General features: G+C 41.9%; 1 protein-coding gene across 2 annotated transcripts in view; it reads right to left on the bottom strand.

Annotated features, from left to right (window-relative positions):
* Nucleotides 1–680: 680 nt before the first annotated feature.
* The window catches only part of NTPCR (nucleoside-triphosphatase, cancer-related), a 26,277-nt gene continuing 9,680 nt past the window's right edge, over nucleotides 681–17,277 (bottom strand). For both annotated transcript variants that reach the window (XM_012738237.3, XM_075995466.1), the window contains exons 4-5: nucleotides 8,721–8,930; nucleotides 681–1,303 (exon numbers count right to left, since the gene is read on the bottom strand). In XM_012738237.3, coding sequence (XP_012593691.1) covers nucleotides 1,235–1,303; nucleotides 8,721–8,930 — 279 coding nt within the window. In that variant the 3' untranslated portion in view covers nucleotides 681–1,234. The remainder of the gene's footprint in view (nucleotides 1,304–8,720; nucleotides 8,931–17,277) is intronic.

The raw sequence follows: 17,277 nt of genomic DNA, 5'->3' as shown, positions 1-17,277 counted from the left end.
GGTGAAGCTTCAGAAAGCCATCTTGGAAGAAAGTGCCAAGGAAAGGACTGACGCAAGAGCCTACCCTGGACCACACACACCCTTGTGTTGGTACGATCCCTTCCTGCGCTGTCCCTGCACCCCAGTGCCCAGCTCAAAGCCTCACCGGCACACGCCCGACCTGTCCACGGCTAGAGAGGGACACGCCATTTATGCCAGTGGGTTTGTAGCTAACGCCAGTCGCTAAAAAATCCTGGACATTCATAGATCTTTATCAAAAATGACCTAAAAACACTAAGCTGCTTTATCACTCAAATAGCATCAACCGCTTGGAGGGAAGTTTTTGTGCTTTATGAATTCTAGAGTTTCGGCGGTCTTTTCTGTTTTCCAACTTTTTCTACAGTGCCCTGCTGTGAGCTGAACTGTACCTTGCCGCACAATTACTCCTGATAAACCCACCCTCCACAGTGTTGCTTGGAAAAGTTGATGGTTTCCTTCATGGCGTAGCATCACTCTCCTTAGATGACAGTCATATCCCCCTTTTCCTAGAAAAGAAACTAGGCACAGAAAGCTTCAAAACTGTGCCCAAGTTAACTCAGCCACAGCCCGAGCTCTCGTCGTCTGGCCTGCTGAACAGCAGATGGTACCAACATTTCTCGAGACTGTGTATTTCCCCACATAAGGACTCATGTCTGTAACCATCAGAATTTCTATATATTTATTAGCAATAAGCAAAGAATAAGAGATTGGGTGGAGGCAGGAACTAAAATGGTTTTCTTTTGAAATAACAATTTTTAAAAATCAAATAACTTATCACTTCAAGTTGCATGAGACAAAAGCTACACCTGGAAAGGAATTTAGTTTTCATGACATGCCAAATTGATTAGGTAGTGAACTCCTTTCTCTCCCTCCCCCGAACACATTTATAAACTTCAATGGGGGCAAATTCCTTCTGATACTCTGAAAACAATTTCTCATCTCATAATTGACCCAAATCATGTGCAAGACTGCAAGAGGAAATAAACAGAAATCTTTAAGTATAAATAACCCACAACGGATTGTTAATCTTGCACAGTCAATCCAACATTAAGGCCAGTTTGATCTTTAAACACTTTACAAGAAACAGCTGTCAAGCTTTCTCTGGAAAAGCCCACAAGGTTTCGTAACCCCACAGGCACAAAGCTCTGGCCAGGCTCCTCCTGAACCGGGGCACTTCTCTACGTGCAGAAGGCAGGAACGCACATGGTCGTGGTCTTCACCTCCTGCTGCTCTGCACGCTTGTCACGATATCTGGCAGGAGGTGGTTTCTGTTTTCTTTGGTGACCTGTGGGAAGAAGCAAGAGAGCAGGCTTCAGAGCTCCTTTTCTTTCCTGGAGCCTTGCGATAAGTAACTTTTTAGAAGGAAAGGCGAGAGGGCTGGGAGAGGGTAGGTGTGTTTTGTGACCCAGGGAGCAAGCCCAGCTCTTCAGCAGCCCTCGAGACAGGACAGGTATCACGGAGCCCCACCATCAGCTTCTGCAAAGTGACAGCAGGAAAAGTGAAAGTGGGTTTGGGTGGTAGATAGATTTCAACCGCAGGAAGACTGTGACCTGAGTCCTGCAAGGCGTGATGGGATGCAGGATGGGAACGCAGACGGGACAGGGCCCCTGAGCACACCTGGCCTGCACAGAAGGAACTGAGTGAGGAGAACCCACAGCCCAGCCAGGCCCAGGAGAGTGCCCAGAATCCTGGGGTGCTCAGTAATCTACTCATCTCTCCATGAATTTAGAGAATCTGAGTGTTGCAAGGGCTTCTGACCTCAGTCAATGGCGCATTTGGAAGATGAGGAAGTGACAGCTCAGAGAAGTGAAGGAGCCGTGGGACATACTGTTATTCAAGCCCCTGATGCCAGGCCGTGTCCCCCAAGCTTCACCTGACAATCTGCTTTTTATTTTTCTTTCTTTCACTTACTCACAGTTACAAAGAGTGCCCAGGGCGACAGCAGGGCTGCCTCCTCTCCCATCACCGTGACTCCCTGGCTGACCCCACACAACCCATCCCCTCAACACACACTCCTGGGCAAGGTGCGGCAGATAAAGACATGCTTTCAATTTTTCCCTGTTCAGTATGATGTTGGCTGTGGGTTTGTCATATACAATACAATAATCAGTTCAGAACTGATTATTGGCTTCTATCATTTTTAGGTAAGTCCCATCTATGCCTATTTTCTTAAGCTTTCTTATCATAAAAGGGTGCTAAATTTTGTCGAATGCTTTTTCTGCATCTATTGAGAGGATCATATGGTTTTGGTTTTTGCTTCTATTTATGTGGTCAATTACATTTATAGATTTGCATATGTTGAACCATTCCTGCATCTCTGTGAAGCCTACTTGGTTGTGATGGATTATTTTTTTGATAAGCACTTGAATTCAGTTTGCTAGGATTTTGTTGAGAATTTTTGCATCTATACTTAATAAGGAATATTGGTCTGTAGTTTTCTTTTTTGTTGCATCCTTTCCTGGGTTTGGTATCAGGGTGATGTTGGCTTCATAAAACATGTTGGGGAGGATTCCTTCCTTCTCGATGTTGTGGAATAATTTCTGCAAGACAGGCACCAGTTCTTCTTTGTAGGGCTGGTAAAATCCGGGTGTGAAACCATCTGGTCCAGGACTTTTCTTTTTAAGGAAGGTTTTTTATTGCTGCTTCAATTTTGGTACTTGATATTGGTCTGTTCAGGAATTCTACTTCTTCCTGATTAAGCCTACCTATTGACCTCTAATCTAGAAGTGGCAGATGAGCTCCCAACTCTGACTCTGCACTTACAGAACAGAAGTGCAAGGGCACAGAGGACAGCATCAAATTCCTGGTGAGATGAAAATAGTTTATGTCATGCTTGGTGAACCAAATCGAAGAGAAGTTGAGACCTTGTACCCACTATTCTCATGATCCTGAAATCCACAAATTAAAACTAAAAAAAACTTTTTTTTATGGAAAAAGCAAGTTCAGATGTTTCTGAATTCAGAATTTTAAATAGATTTTAGTTATATTAACATTTTTATAAGGTAGAAAACCAAATAATTTCTAAGAATCTGAGCTTTTATTACAGAATCACCTGAATAATTCCTGTGAATGAAGGCAACAATACAGCAGGATTATGCTCATGCTCAGGCTTTAGAATCAGCCAGACCAAAGTCTAAGTCCTCTCTCTACTAACTACTAACCGAATGACCTTGGACAAGTTATATCACCTCTCTATGCCTCAACCGTCTCATATATGAAATGGAGATTATGGTGCTTATTAGCTCATGAGGTTGCCATGAAGTCTACATGTACTAATACACTGGCTGTACTAGCACAGCATCTAGCACAAGGAGCTCGATGACTGGCAGCCACCTTAGTATTCCATATAAATGCCCCACACGCTCCAGGCCTCTCTTCTGCCCCCTCAACAGGCAATGTTTTCCAGCATTCCCATCTAGGAGTTATTTCAAAGGAAATAGAATGAAATATGCCTTCTAAATGCCATTAAGATGACCAAACTCTTAACTTTTTGAGAGAAGTTACTAGCAGGTATAAAAACAAAAAATTTTTTTTCATGTTGTTAATTAGAAAACTATGAAAAAAGCACATCCAGCTCTTTCCAGTGATACTGAACCAACAAAGACCTCCATTTCTTGTCTCTACATTATTATTATTAAATGTTTTTTCACAATTAGCCTCAAATAATGAAATACTGAAATGTTAAAAACAAAAACAATTGTCAGTGGTTATATCTGGAGAGCAGTAAACCCTGGAAGAATGAGAGAAAGAATTAGAGCGAACTTCTGAAAGAGCAACATAACCTTTAAGAAGGCTACTGTCAATACCAAACCTGCAACGTGGTGGAAGTTTCTAAATTACCAGGACTATCCTTCTATTGACCCAGAAGACAATCCTTAAAGTCAGAATATAAGCAGGACTTGGTACTGTATGTGTGTGTGTCTAGCAGATAAGTGACGTGCTCTCTCACAATACCTAGGCCAACCAAGATGGAAAGACAAACTTATGATATCCCCAACTCAGATTCTTGTTAAAAAGACCCACAAGGAGGGGGAGGGGACAGAATAGACTGAGCAGAGTGTATAATCATTGATCATATTAAATAAGTCAGGAGACAGGGAGGTAGCATGCAAGCAGCTTGCAAAACCAGATAACAGCTACACACTGCTGTCAAGAACATGTACATCCCACGGTCTAAACGCCAGGCTTAATCATACTATGTGGCTGTATGCTTCAAAAAGATCTAAAGTTGCCATAACATCATTGATGTTATGACATTAACTAGAAAGCAGCAAAATCAAAGACATACTCTCATAAAAGCTCTATGGGATACGACGGTAATAGCCTCTTGGAGTTCTTAAAAACAAACAAATTATGGAAGAAACAGTTAAGTCACTTGCTATGGTTTGAATGTGTCCTCCAAAGTTTATGCATTAAAAACTTAGCACCAGATGCAACAGTGTTGAGAGGTGAGATGTTTAACGGGTGATTAGGTCATGAGGACTCTGCCCTCATGAATGGATTAATGCCATCATGGCCAGGAGTGGGTTAGTTATTGCAGGAGTGGATTCCAGATAAAAGGATGAATTCAGCCCCCTACCGTTCTCTCTCGTTTCTGCCCTCTTGTTTTTCTGTCTTCTGCCAAGGGATGATGCAGTAAGAAGGCCCTTATCTGATACAGGCCTCTCAACTTTAGATTTCCCTGTCTCCAGAATTGGAAGAAATAAATTTACATTTCTTATACATTACTCAGTCTCAGGTATTCTGTTATAGCAGCATCATATGGACTAAAACATCGCTCTTCTCCCAGATGTCCATTAGGCTCATACTCTTATTACCTTCAGGCCTGTGTGCAACAGCACTTTATCAGAGAGACCTCCCCTGACCACCCTATATAATAAGCCTCTCCCCCTCAGCCACCCTTGTCCACCCTAACCTTCTTTCCTTTCTCCACAGCACTCTACTGCCACATTACACATGGGCTTCTTTAGCAGGTCTCCTCCCACTCCATGGCAGCACAGAGTTTTGTTCACTGCTGAGTCTCCCATGAATAAAGCAGTACCTGACACATAGTGGATGCTCAGTATTTACTGAATAGATGAATGAGAATATTCCATAGCCAATTTCTTGTAGGGATACTTTACTAAAGAATAGGAGGTACCAAAGATTCTGTCAATGGGGCTTTTATTTTCCTCCTCAGGTACTGTTCATTCTTTTTTTTTTCTTTAACACATAAGAGACTGTTATAATTTTTGCTTCAACTGTCAAACATAATTTTTAAAAATGCAAAAGGAGAAGAAAAGCCTACTGTATTCACCCATAGCTTTATTCTTTCCATTGTTCTTCCTTCCTTCCCGATGTTCCAGGACTCCTTCTTTTATTATATCCTTTCTCATTAGAGGACTTCTTTTAGCCATTATATTAGAGTAAGTCTGCTCAAGACAAATTCTCTTAATTTTCCTTTGTATGTGAATGTCTTAATTCTCCTCTCATTCCTGAGGGATAATTTCACTGGATATAGAATTACGGGTTGACAGTTCTTTTCTTTCAACACTTGAAAAATGTACCACTTCCTTCTGGCCTCCATGGCTTCTGATGAGAAATCTGCTGTCACTTATATACTTTTTACCCCACGGAGAAGGTGTAGTTTTTTTTTTTCACTGCTTTCAAGACTTTGTCTTTAATTTTCAGAAGTCTGACTGTGATGTCTTGGCATGGATTTCTTTGGGTTTATCCTCGTGGGGTTTATTAAAACTGTAGTGCAGCCATTATTTCTCCACACACTTTTTTGGCTCCACATACTTCCTCCCCACACCCCCCCCCAGCATTCTAATGACATGAATGGTAGATCTTTTGTTACCACAGGTCCCTCAGGCTCTGTTTCTTTCTCTTTTTTTAAGTCTGTTCTTTCTTGGGTAATTTCTACTATTCTACATTCAAGTTCAGATTCTTTCTTCTGTCATCTCTATGCTGCTAAGTGATTGATCACTGAAGAATTTTAATGATAGCTGCTTTAAAATACTTGCCCTGTAAGTCAAACATGTGCATTGTCTTGCTGTTGAGATATACTGACTGTCTTTTCTCATTCTAATTTAGATATTCCTGGTTCTCAGTATGACAAGTGATTTTTAATTGTGTCTGTGGTGTTACTCCTTGGGTCCTGAGGTTCCTAGCCAGTCTGCCTTTTTCTCTCCACCTTTTAGGTCTTCTTATGCTTATTTTATATGTAACATCCAAGGTTTGGGGGCTGTAATTAGTAGGAAAAATAGGGAGAAGTGTGTCTATTCCATCTTGTCTAGAACTGGCAGTGTTCTCAGGTATTTTTTTGAAAAGTAATACTCTGTGCACCAAACACTTTGTGAAGAACAAAACTTTGTGTGGTATACTTACTTCCCCCATATCGTAAGTTCCGTCCTATATTCACACTAGGCATTCTCACCTGGTAATAAGAGAAGGCTGTTCTCCACCCCTTTATATAGCTTAATTAACCCTTACCTGAAATACTCCTACCCAAGAACCACTTCCTTTGGACATCTCTCCTTACTCCAAGACTACATCTAACTAACCCTTAAGTACGCAGATAAAGAAAATGAAGTTCTTCATTTATAAACCAGGAACAAAGGACCACACAAATCCCAAAGCAGCACAAAAATAACAGCATATGTCAGCCCCTATCTCTTACATAATTAACTCAAAGCTAATCACTTTATTTACAGATCATTAGGAGCAATGATTATCTTGCTTGGTGAATAATTTCCAGTCTTAGAGGAGGAAATGTGGTATTAACTTAAGATATGTTTATTTGTGGACATAACAGTCAACTCCCCTCAATCCCTGCTTAAGACTATTAGATTCTACGAGTGTGCAGAGATAGCCGACCCCCGGAGTTTAATACCGACAACTACCCAGTCTTCCAGCCTGGAAGCTATCTGATCTGAAAGCTAATTTTCCTCCATGATCCTTCACCATTCATTGCCTCAACTTCCACAGAAACTCTATAATTACAAACAAAAATTCTAATGTGGAAGCCATGTAAAGCAAGAGTCAGAGAGGGCAACACAAAACTCTAAAAACAAGAGCTCCATGGACTTCTCAAGGCTGTCACTCCTTTCAGGGCTGTTAGGTCTCAGTTGTAATGTCACTTCTTTGGAGAGACCCTTCCTTGACCCCTCTGTCTACTCCTGCCCCCAACTCCCACACTGCCCTGGTTTCTTTTCTTTGCCTTTATCAGTATCTGAAATTGCTTAGTTTGTCTGACATTTTTGGTATCCAGCTCTTTCACTAGAATGCAAGCTCCTTGACAGCAAGAACTCAGTCAGTTTTATTTACCACAGTATCCCCAAGATTTAGAATGATGCCTAGCACACAGATGTTCAATCAGTATTTGCAGAAGACTGAATGAATAAATAAATGAAAGAATGCACAAATTTTTCCAAGTCTGGATGGCGTAACCCAGGATACTTTGGTGGCAACATGTGGATGTCCTACTAGGGGCCAGTGGGCCATGGTGACATTTCAATCAGTGATTAAAATGATCAGTGATGTAAGGTGCTCATGGGTACTCACTCTCTACTCTCTCTGACAAGAGTGGCCCTGCTTGCCTGACCTGTTCACTTGTCACTTACAAGGCCAGGAATCTCTTAAACTGAGGGGTAGGGAGTGAGGGGTAGGAACAGAGCTCAGCCAAGAGCATGGCTATCACTGACAAAGGTGGAATGGGCAAGACAATACATGACTGAGAAGGAAACAAAAAGACGATGGTGAGAGAAAGGCAAGGATTTAGGCAAAGTGCCAGCAATGCCACAAGAGTCCTTGTAAGTGTCTCAGACACTGCCACTGGTTAACATGCTCCAAACCCTTATCTCTGACATGTGGTCTATAGCAGTGCCTCTCAAACTGTAGGAGGCCTAAGAACCCCCCCACCCCCCCCTAAGACCTTGCTTAAACAGAGATCATGGGGCCCATCCCCAGAGAGCTGGAGTCCTTAGGTCATGGCAAGGCCCAAATATGTGCACATCAGCTGCTCCTGCTGCCGGCCTGCAAACTTCACCTTGAGCAGCAGACTCTACAGCTGTGCCATCTAACACAGCAGCCACATGTGGCTACTGAGTGCCTGAAATGTGGCTGGTGTGACTAAGAAACTCAATTTTCAATTTTATTTAATTAATTTAAACATGAATAGGCACACGTGGCTATGGCTACTGTACTGAACAATGCAGACAGCACATCTGCATCCCGTGGGCAGTGCGACCGGTCAGTGCTGCCCTGCGGCATCGGGAAGCCAGGCTTCCAACTGGAGCCACAGCCGCCTTTCCCCACCAGCAGAAGTAGGTCAGTTTCAAAGGGAAACCTTTAAAACAAAACTGTACATATTTGCCTCTATAGCCCAACCTGACCTATCAATTTGAGAAGAAATATGCTTAGAACAAGCACCTTGGATCAAGTGGTTCCAATGCCAGAGAGGTCCCGGCATCTGGCGGGAGACAGGGAAGCAGCCAGACCAGCTGAGGTTGGTGGTGGCTCCCCTACCAGTGAGTTTGTCTTTTCATCAAATAGAGGTCTAGCTTAAGTTCTATACATTTCTATAAAATTAGCCTCACCCATATTCCAGCATGGGAGGGGGAAAATGGTAATTCAAAGCCAAAGATACATATGTTAGAGCTGTCTGCTGTTTCACATCATCAAATCCATTTCCACAGGTACAGAGAACTGGTTGTACTCACATTAAACACCTTCACATCACTTCTGTTTCTTATTTCTTCCACAAGGGCCAGCGGTTTTCCTTTAGGGACTGGGATTGTGCCCAGAATTATAGTCCCAGGGGTGGACAGTGTCTGACGAACAGCCTGGATGAAAGGCTGACTGAAGAGCTCCATTTTCCCAATCTCATCGATGACACACACTCTCTGCCCCGGGCTGCCGCTGGAACCTGCCTGAGGATGACAAAGACGTTTGATGGGACACCAAAGTCACATTAGTCAAAGGGCCCCTGGGCCCCACCCCCAATCATTCACAAACCAACAGTCATACCAATCACACCAGACTGAATTAGCTGCACTTTGAAGTCAGGAGACGGTTCTCACGGAGCAAGTAATTGGAGAACTAATCTAGAAGGGCTCCCTTGGAGACTGCAGCATCCAGAAAATTCAATTCCCTGACTCACCAAGTTTTTCTCGCAATTTTTATTTCTTCAGAATGATTCCAATAATATCAAGCTTTATATATATATACACTCAGAAAATAAGTGTATATAAATATACCCAAACACCTCAAGTTTAAAAGAAATGAGACAGTAAGCTTGTAAGCCTTTATTAATAACACTGGCCTCTTGTTAAAAAAAAAAAAATTGTAAGTCCTTTGAGATTCCCTGTCTACCGAGGAGGAGATATCTGCTACAGGCAGATGCCTGTGTATTTCATGATGTGGTCCATAGGAGTTGGTATAAAGAAGTGAAAATTAAAAGGAAAGGAGTCTTGGTTAAAAGAAAAACATGTTCAGTATAATTGTGCTCTTTTAATCTCAGATTCCCTTTCCAATGACTATATTTCAATTCATAGCCATTACTTCCTTGAAAATCCCACAGGCATGGCAGCCAGCCTCCAAGACTTACCCTGGTGTAGTCCCCTCCCATGCAGTACCAGGGTTGATCTGTGTACCCACAAGGATATGGCAGAAGTAACAGCCTGTCATTTTTGAAATCAGGTAAGAAAAAGAATGTTATTTCTATCTTGGGCTCTCCCTTTCTCAAATCTCTCATTCTGGGGAAGAGAGCTGCCATGTTGTGAGGACACTCAGGCAGCCAACGTGGTCTATGCAGTGAGTCACTGAGGCCTCATGCCAACAGCCAAGAGGAAGCGAGTGTGCCAGCAACCACGTGAGTGAGCTTAGAGGCAAGGCCTTCCCAGTCAAGCCTTAGAGGACTACAGCTCCAGCTGACAGTTTGCAGCCTCCTGAGAGCCTCAGAGCCAGAACCACCCAGCTAAGCTCTACCTGGATTCCTGATCCTCAGAAAATGCATAAAATAGTAAGAATTTGTTGTTTTAAGCTGCTAAAATTTGGAAGTAATTGCTTACACAGCAACATAGAACTAATACACATGTCCTCTCTAGAAAGCCTTCCTAGAGAAAGCTAATAAAACTTTGCTTGGTCTTTCCATACAAGGGACATAACAGAACATACAACAAACACTTCAATGAATGCCGAATAACCACTACATTTTTATGTGTTTGTATAAATGAATATTTTTAAAACTGTATGTAAAGCTGATTTACAAAGCATTCTTCACTACAGTTCTTAGACTTCTTAAATAATGATAGCAGTACAGTCCCAGAGGGCACATCTGAGTTATTAAGCTAGATTTTGTTCAAATTCCAAATGCAAAAGCAACGCGTGGTACGGTGTGGCTGGTGGTAGGGGGCACATTGCAACTCGTGGTAGCCAGTGATGGATGTGTTGCAGTGCCAGATTCTCAAGGCCTGAATGGTACACAGAGGGGTGAGAGGATTCTGTCTCACAGCTGAAAGGGCGTAAGCCAGGGATGAATCCAAGTTGTACTAGAAAGACTGACAGCTGCGTGCAGTCAGGACCACATTAGACATCTTTTAGAACAGACAAAATGAGATAGTGGGGTCTAAACCCCACATGTGACTGGAGGAAAGCATTAGAGTAGTGTTTTTCAGACTTTTACATAAGTGGTTCTCTATTTCCCTACTTAATATCATACACATATGAAAGATTTTCCCATTCATTTTATTAGCAGAAAGACCAAGAAGGTGTCCACTGCAATTACCCAAGAGAGGTCTGAACCATCGCCAAACTGCTGTGTTTCTGATGCACTTCATTTTTACCTTTTTCTATAGTGTTTATCTGTACATACACTTGATCTCCCCTCTTAGGGCAAGGACACGTGTTGTCTTCTTTGCCTTTCCCATGGAACTAGCTGATGATCCAGGACAGAGAAGTGGAAAGCTACAGGGGCCAATGCTGCCCTCCACTGGTGGGGCTAGGGTGGAAAGAAAGAAATCTGTGGAGTGAGTCACTATTTGTTCTAGGATTTTTCTTCAAAAATGAATGCCAAAGGTAGGAGAAATAAATCATCTATCAGCCACCAGTCTGTGACCACAAAAACAGACAATCCCACAAGAAGAGTTCTGTATTCATGGGACTAAGCCACTTCAACCGACCTGACTCTTATCAGGAATATTGTGCTGCCTCCAGAAAAAAGAATGAATAATTGTAAATGTCATCTTTCCGGAAGCTAAGTTCTGAAAGCCAAATAACGCTGTATTTTGGCATTCGTTTTGCAAGGTGCCAAATCGGACAAGGAGAAGCGATATGAAAGAATATGTACACATATATGAACATGCACATGTATTTGAGTGTATACATGTGGGCAGTCAAATGCCCATGTCAGTATTAAACACATGCACAACCAACCTTCCTGCGATTCTCTAGATTAGAACATTTACCAATGAAAGCTCATCTATATTATTTAAGCTTCAGCACAAAGATATCTGGACACACACGCATACATTATTTTCTACCAATTAAAAACGCTCATTTTAAAACCCTAGCTTACATAAAATCCTCATTCTATCCAGAATTAGGGACTTTTATAATCGAGGAACTTCAGGAATCTCAAAAATAAGTCTGCAATTTTTAATAAAAAAATCCAAGTTATTCATATTCAGCTGAGACAATGTCAGATGCACAGCCATTCGGAAGCCTGTCAATGTGCCACTTGTTTTTCTAAACAGCACGTGAACATGTATTCGAGAGCCTAAAAAAGAACTACTGCTATGATCAAAACTATTTTATTTCTATATAAATTCAAGCAACTTTATAGGGAAACAAAAAAATAAGTCAGTGAACAAACACTGACCCTGTTTACATTGTTCTACATTCTGAGTTGATAAAGACACACACAGCCCTCTGGCACTAGGGGCCCAGGTGTGAAGCCGGTCAGGAACCTACGTTTCCAGGTGTGGGAGATGATGAACAATGTCCTGGAGGAACTCTCCCTGACACTGCTGGGGTACAGAGCACTAGAACTCTCTTGGTTATGATCACAGTTCACACTCCATCCAGGGAGCACACGCCATCCGGGGAGCACACGCCATCCGGGGTGCACACGCCACCTGGGCAGGGCCCTTTACTCCCCTGACACCCTCTCTGCAGAGGACAGCACAGGCACATGGCTTCCCAGGGCTACACTGCAGGCCTGTGTCACCCACCAGCCTTCCTGGCCACGCCCCTCTCAGGCTTACATTTCAGCTGATTATAAATTTCCAGTCACAAAGAGTGAGAAAAAGTTCTCCGTGCAAAGCACACTTTTAGTTCCTTTATTCTGGGAGAGAAGATATTTCCTTGAGACAGAGTCCTAAAATGGACCGGCCAGTAGTAAGACAAGCTATGAATAATTTTATAGTGTTGGTTACACACATCTAGTCTGCTTTCCAGAAAGATTAGATTGTCTTAGAGCAAATATCATGATTCATATCAGTGGTACCAGGGACCTAAAAATAGTGTGATTTTCTTTCTTTTGGTCCTTTGTTTATGTTTAGATGTACTTTTAAAACTACAAAGAAAATGTAAATATAATCAATTTCATTTAACCAAAATATTGAACCAAGAGCAAGCTAATTAAAGTGGTCTTTGCCTTATTCTGATTATTTGCATAATAAACATTTCTGGCGGCATTACTTTTTTTTGTTTTTGTTTATTTAAATATTGGATGCAACAGACTGCTTTCTGAGCTTCCCTGTCTAGGATGGCAAGTATGTAAAGTCGTAAGAGGTGCCAGGGGGTGTTTGGCAGAAGTTAGACAGCAGAACTGCAGCTCTTCCCCCAAATAGCCACAAGTTCTGGGGACGCAGAAAGGCACATGGTGATAATCGCAGCCACCTCTAAGCCAGCCCACAATTCCTCACCCGCTGAAGTTACCAGCAAACAACGCAAGGCTCCAGTCAGACTTCATGTGTGTATACTAAGCCTTCAGGTTGCAGAATCCCTCCGCTGTCTGGTGGCATGTAGACTGCGTATCAGCAGGTCCCAGGACACGCAGGATAAGATGTCTAGACTGGGATGCACCTTGCAGTCCATCCTTTGCCCACTTACGCACACTCTGGGCAGAAGCTGCTGCCCCAGTCGCACCAGAGATCCCCACCGCAGGGCTCAGACAGGCTAGCTATGAGACTCTTCCTGGATGTCCTGCGCAGCTTTGGGGGGCTCACTCGCACGTGATCAAAGAGCACCCGACTGGCACTCATGGTGTTTTCCCAGCTACAAGAACTATCCTGGGACTGAAACAGCATCTACTGGCTGCCTGTTAGCCCAGCGGATAGAGAACCCAGGACCCCTTGTGACCCCGGCACCTGGGGACCATCCTGGGCATTTGGGCTCCTGGACTCCATGACAGATTACAGCCCCACTCTGGCCCCGGGCTCCCTGGCAAACACAAATCAAGCTGTGATGGCAGGCTGCTCCCAGGGTACTGCCACCCATCACCTCACTCAACTCCTCAACCATCGCTGTGCTTTAGCACCCTGTAGGAGCCAGGGACTACAGCACTTTACAAGCATTATCACCTTGAGTCCTCCCAGCTACTACACAGAGCAGGTATCAGCATCTCTAGTTTACAGATGAGAAACAAAGTCAGAGGTTAAGTTACGCAAAGTCACTGAGAGCACAATGACAGAGCTACAGTCAAATCCAAGATCACGACTCCAAAGTCCCCTTCCATACCCTGTGTGCCATATACCTGCACACTTTCATTGTGAAGTAAGGAAAGAACTATATCTAAGAAATTCATCCATCCATGAAGAAATTGCTTTTTTCCTCCAATGAGAAGGAACAGAAGAACTACAGTTTCTAGGAATCTACAGAGGCATAAACACAAACACTTCAATTTATTTGGAGTAGTCATATTACTCTAAATTACTCAAAAAACTTACACATTTGGGTCTGAGAAGAATTACTACCACCAGCACCCTCTCATCAAGCAGGTGCAGAGAACAGCCCACCGTAGCAGGCAGAGATGACTGACGGTAAAGGGACCTCTACTGCCCAGGAGGGGCACGCTCCTGTGCACGTGGAGGAAGAGCTACGACCAGGCATCCGATGTACCCGATGTATCCTGCCACCTCCTTACCCCCTGACAGTGTTTACAAAAACTAAATTTTTAAAGCACATTTTTCACTTGCTTTGTAAAACTTTTAATCAATATTTAGACTTTAGATAAATGTTTGGTATCTTGGAAGCCTGGTATCATTTTCTTTATTAGAAATTGCCTGCCTGGAGGAGAAAAATGATTGTTTTTGCTACAGTAAAATGGTGAGGACTTTTCTAGCTAACAGAGGTAACAGGACACAAACAGAGAGAAGTAAACAGCTTAGAGCAGGAAAAAAAAAATCAACCATTATGGCTTTTTTAGTTCAGTTTTTCAATGTATAGTAATTTTATGTTTGTTAATTACTGCTCACCATGTTAGGGAAAGTATTTCAAGAGAGTAGTTAAATTTGCTTGCAGGTTAAAGCCTCAAGAGAAAATTATTTTTATCTTATGATGATCTAATAAAGTTCAGATAAAATTAGAATTGGCTAGGGGAAATCTGATGAGGAGGATGAACATAGCATAGTCTTAAAGTATCTCCCTACTCACTAATCGTTAATTAAAAATAAAAAACAAAACAGTAACTATACAGAGGAGAAATTGGACAATTCCTTGATCAGGTAATCAAAATTAATATCACCGAACACCACATGGCTCCAGATAAGATATTCATGATGTGTAATCATGAATGTAGTATTCCAGCTGACTCTGGTCAGGAGGAAACATCAGAAAATCTCCAAAAGAGGAAGTTTCTACTAAAATAGAACTGTATTCTTCCAAAATGTCAATGTCCTGAAAGACAAAGAACCACTGTGGAAATGTTCCAGATTAACCCTTTGCACTCGGATGTCGAGTGTGACTCGACACGGTTAGCATCGGTAGCAGCTCACACCATGAAAAATTAGAGAGATTTTAAAATTATTCTTTGAATGTGTCAATAATTTGAAATATAAAAAAAATCCAAATAAGTAAGTTTGTATGCAAAGAAACTCTAGTTTTTGTAAAATCTGGGGTATTTAAAAAATTAAATTCCGAGTAGAATAAAGGAATCGAGAAAAAAGCAAGCCAGTGCAAAGAGTTAAAGGAATTTATGGAGATATGACAACTAAAAGTAATACTTGACTCTAGACTGGATCCTGAAATGGAGGAAAGGAAATGTTAAAAAGCACATTGTTGAGTCAACTGACAAGACTGGCACGCCAGCAGTTGATTAAAGTATTTTCCCAATGTAAAATGTACTCAGGTTGACAACAATATCGATTATGTAAGAGCATGTCCTTATTTTTAGGAAAAATGTACTGAAGATTTGGGAGTAAAGTACCCTGATGACTGCAAGATATTCTCAAATGGTCACCTTCCACCCATAATTTATGTATTTATATAAAGATAAGTGTACACAGAGGGAGAGTAAGCAAACAATAAGGCAAAAGAGTTAAAATGATAACAATAGGTGACTCTGGATAATGAGTACACTGGTGTTCTTGCACTTACTCTTATTACTCTTTTAACTTTCTCTAGGAGTAAAATTATATCCAAATGAAGTTTCAAAAAATTAGAATCAGTACAAAAAGAGAAAAACACACACAGGTACACTTTCTTAGTATCAGAGTCAAGAAAAAAACCAACTCGTCTCTTGTGAACTTCCTTCGTGGGGCTTTAGACGAATGCGTATGGGAGGCGAGAGGGAAGGAAGGGCTGGAAAAGGGACTACACAGGTGAGTAAAATGGAAAAAGGCAACAGTTTACCCAAACTCAACCGCACTCCTGCTCCGGTGCGTGCAACCTTTCTGTGTTGCCTGAGAGCAGGCTGCGAGATGCAGGATGTGGAGTCGTCCTAACCCAGGCAGGCAACAGCCTGCTCCACGTCTAACTGCGCAGGACCTCCCCAAGGCCCCGGTGTGAAACAGTGAAGCCTCAGCCCTTGCCCAGTGGAAACTGGAGAGATCACCAGTAAGGTTTGCCAAGATGAATCCTACAAAATGAACTGCAGGGCCAGCCTCCTAGTGATTCAGTTCATGCTACTATTTTGATTCACTACGAGAATGTCTTTACTGACAAATTTAAAACTGATTTCTATGTTTGCACCAGATAAGCTTTTCATTTTCCTGGCTGATCCTACAAAACATACATGTGATCACAAGGCAGAGAAAAAGAAAGTGAGGGGCAAGAAATAAACAAATGCTACCTCTGCCAACCACAAGAAAGGAAAGGCTAAAGCAATGCTGAGGGCTCATGCCAACATTTCAAGAATGAATTCTGACTATAACTAGATTTTTCTAAATTCTTCCTAAAGCCCAGTGGCCTGAAACACTGTTTAAAAAATAATAGTTTTTTTAGGAGTTAAAAAAAATAATAATTTTCCCTAGATAGGAGTCCTGTCACCTTCAAATGAAATTCTGAAGATTTTCTGAAGCAGAGTCTCTTTCAGAATCAAAAGCAGATCCTGTTCTCAAAAACAAGTATACTTTAAAGCCTTATTTTGATCAAAACTGGGAAATATAAGGTTCAAACTATGTTGTTTTTCACTGGGTATTCTGATCCTAAGCTTACTATTCCTTCCATGGATCTTTGTAAAAAGCAACACCGTTCAGCCTGGAAAACAAGGCTTCGAGTAGATGTCCTTTGTTCTTTAACACATTATAATCCATTGTTATCTTTTTATGTGAGTGGGAGATACACTGAAAACCAATAAAATGTTAAATCTTACCCTGCATCAAATTTTAATAAAGCTTTCAGCGTAGTTGTCAAAGAGACGATTATGAAAAAGGCCAACATTATCCTATCAGCCTTGATCATTAGAAAACTGAAAAAACAATCCTAATTACAGCAGCATCAGAAAATACAAGAGCCCTATGAATAACCTTACCAAGAAATGAGGGAGGGAAGGAGGGAGGGGAGGGGGGAGGGGAGGGGGAGGGGGAAGGGGAAGGGGAGGAAGGAGAGAGAAACTATGTTTTTAGCTGTGGAGAATGAAGATTTTCTGAAATAAGAGAGTCTTTATATCCAAATAACTATATTCTTATATAGTTTCAATCATTCCATATAAGACATGTTTTAATGGATAATAAAATCTTGATTCTACAGTTCATGCCAGCTCTACCACTTGCAAATTATGTGTCCCTGGGTAAGTTACTTCCTACTCCTTGCCTCAGTTTTCCCATCTGTAAAACA

The sequence above is a fragment of the Microcebus murinus genome, chromosome 19 (genome assembly GCF_040939455.1).
Source record: "Microcebus murinus isolate Inina chromosome 19, M.murinus_Inina_mat1.0, whole genome shotgun sequence".
Classification (NCBI taxonomy): Eukaryota; Metazoa; Chordata; class Mammalia; order Primates; family Cheirogaleidae; genus Microcebus; species Microcebus murinus.
This window is presented reverse-complemented; position numbering and strand designations above follow the sequence as displayed.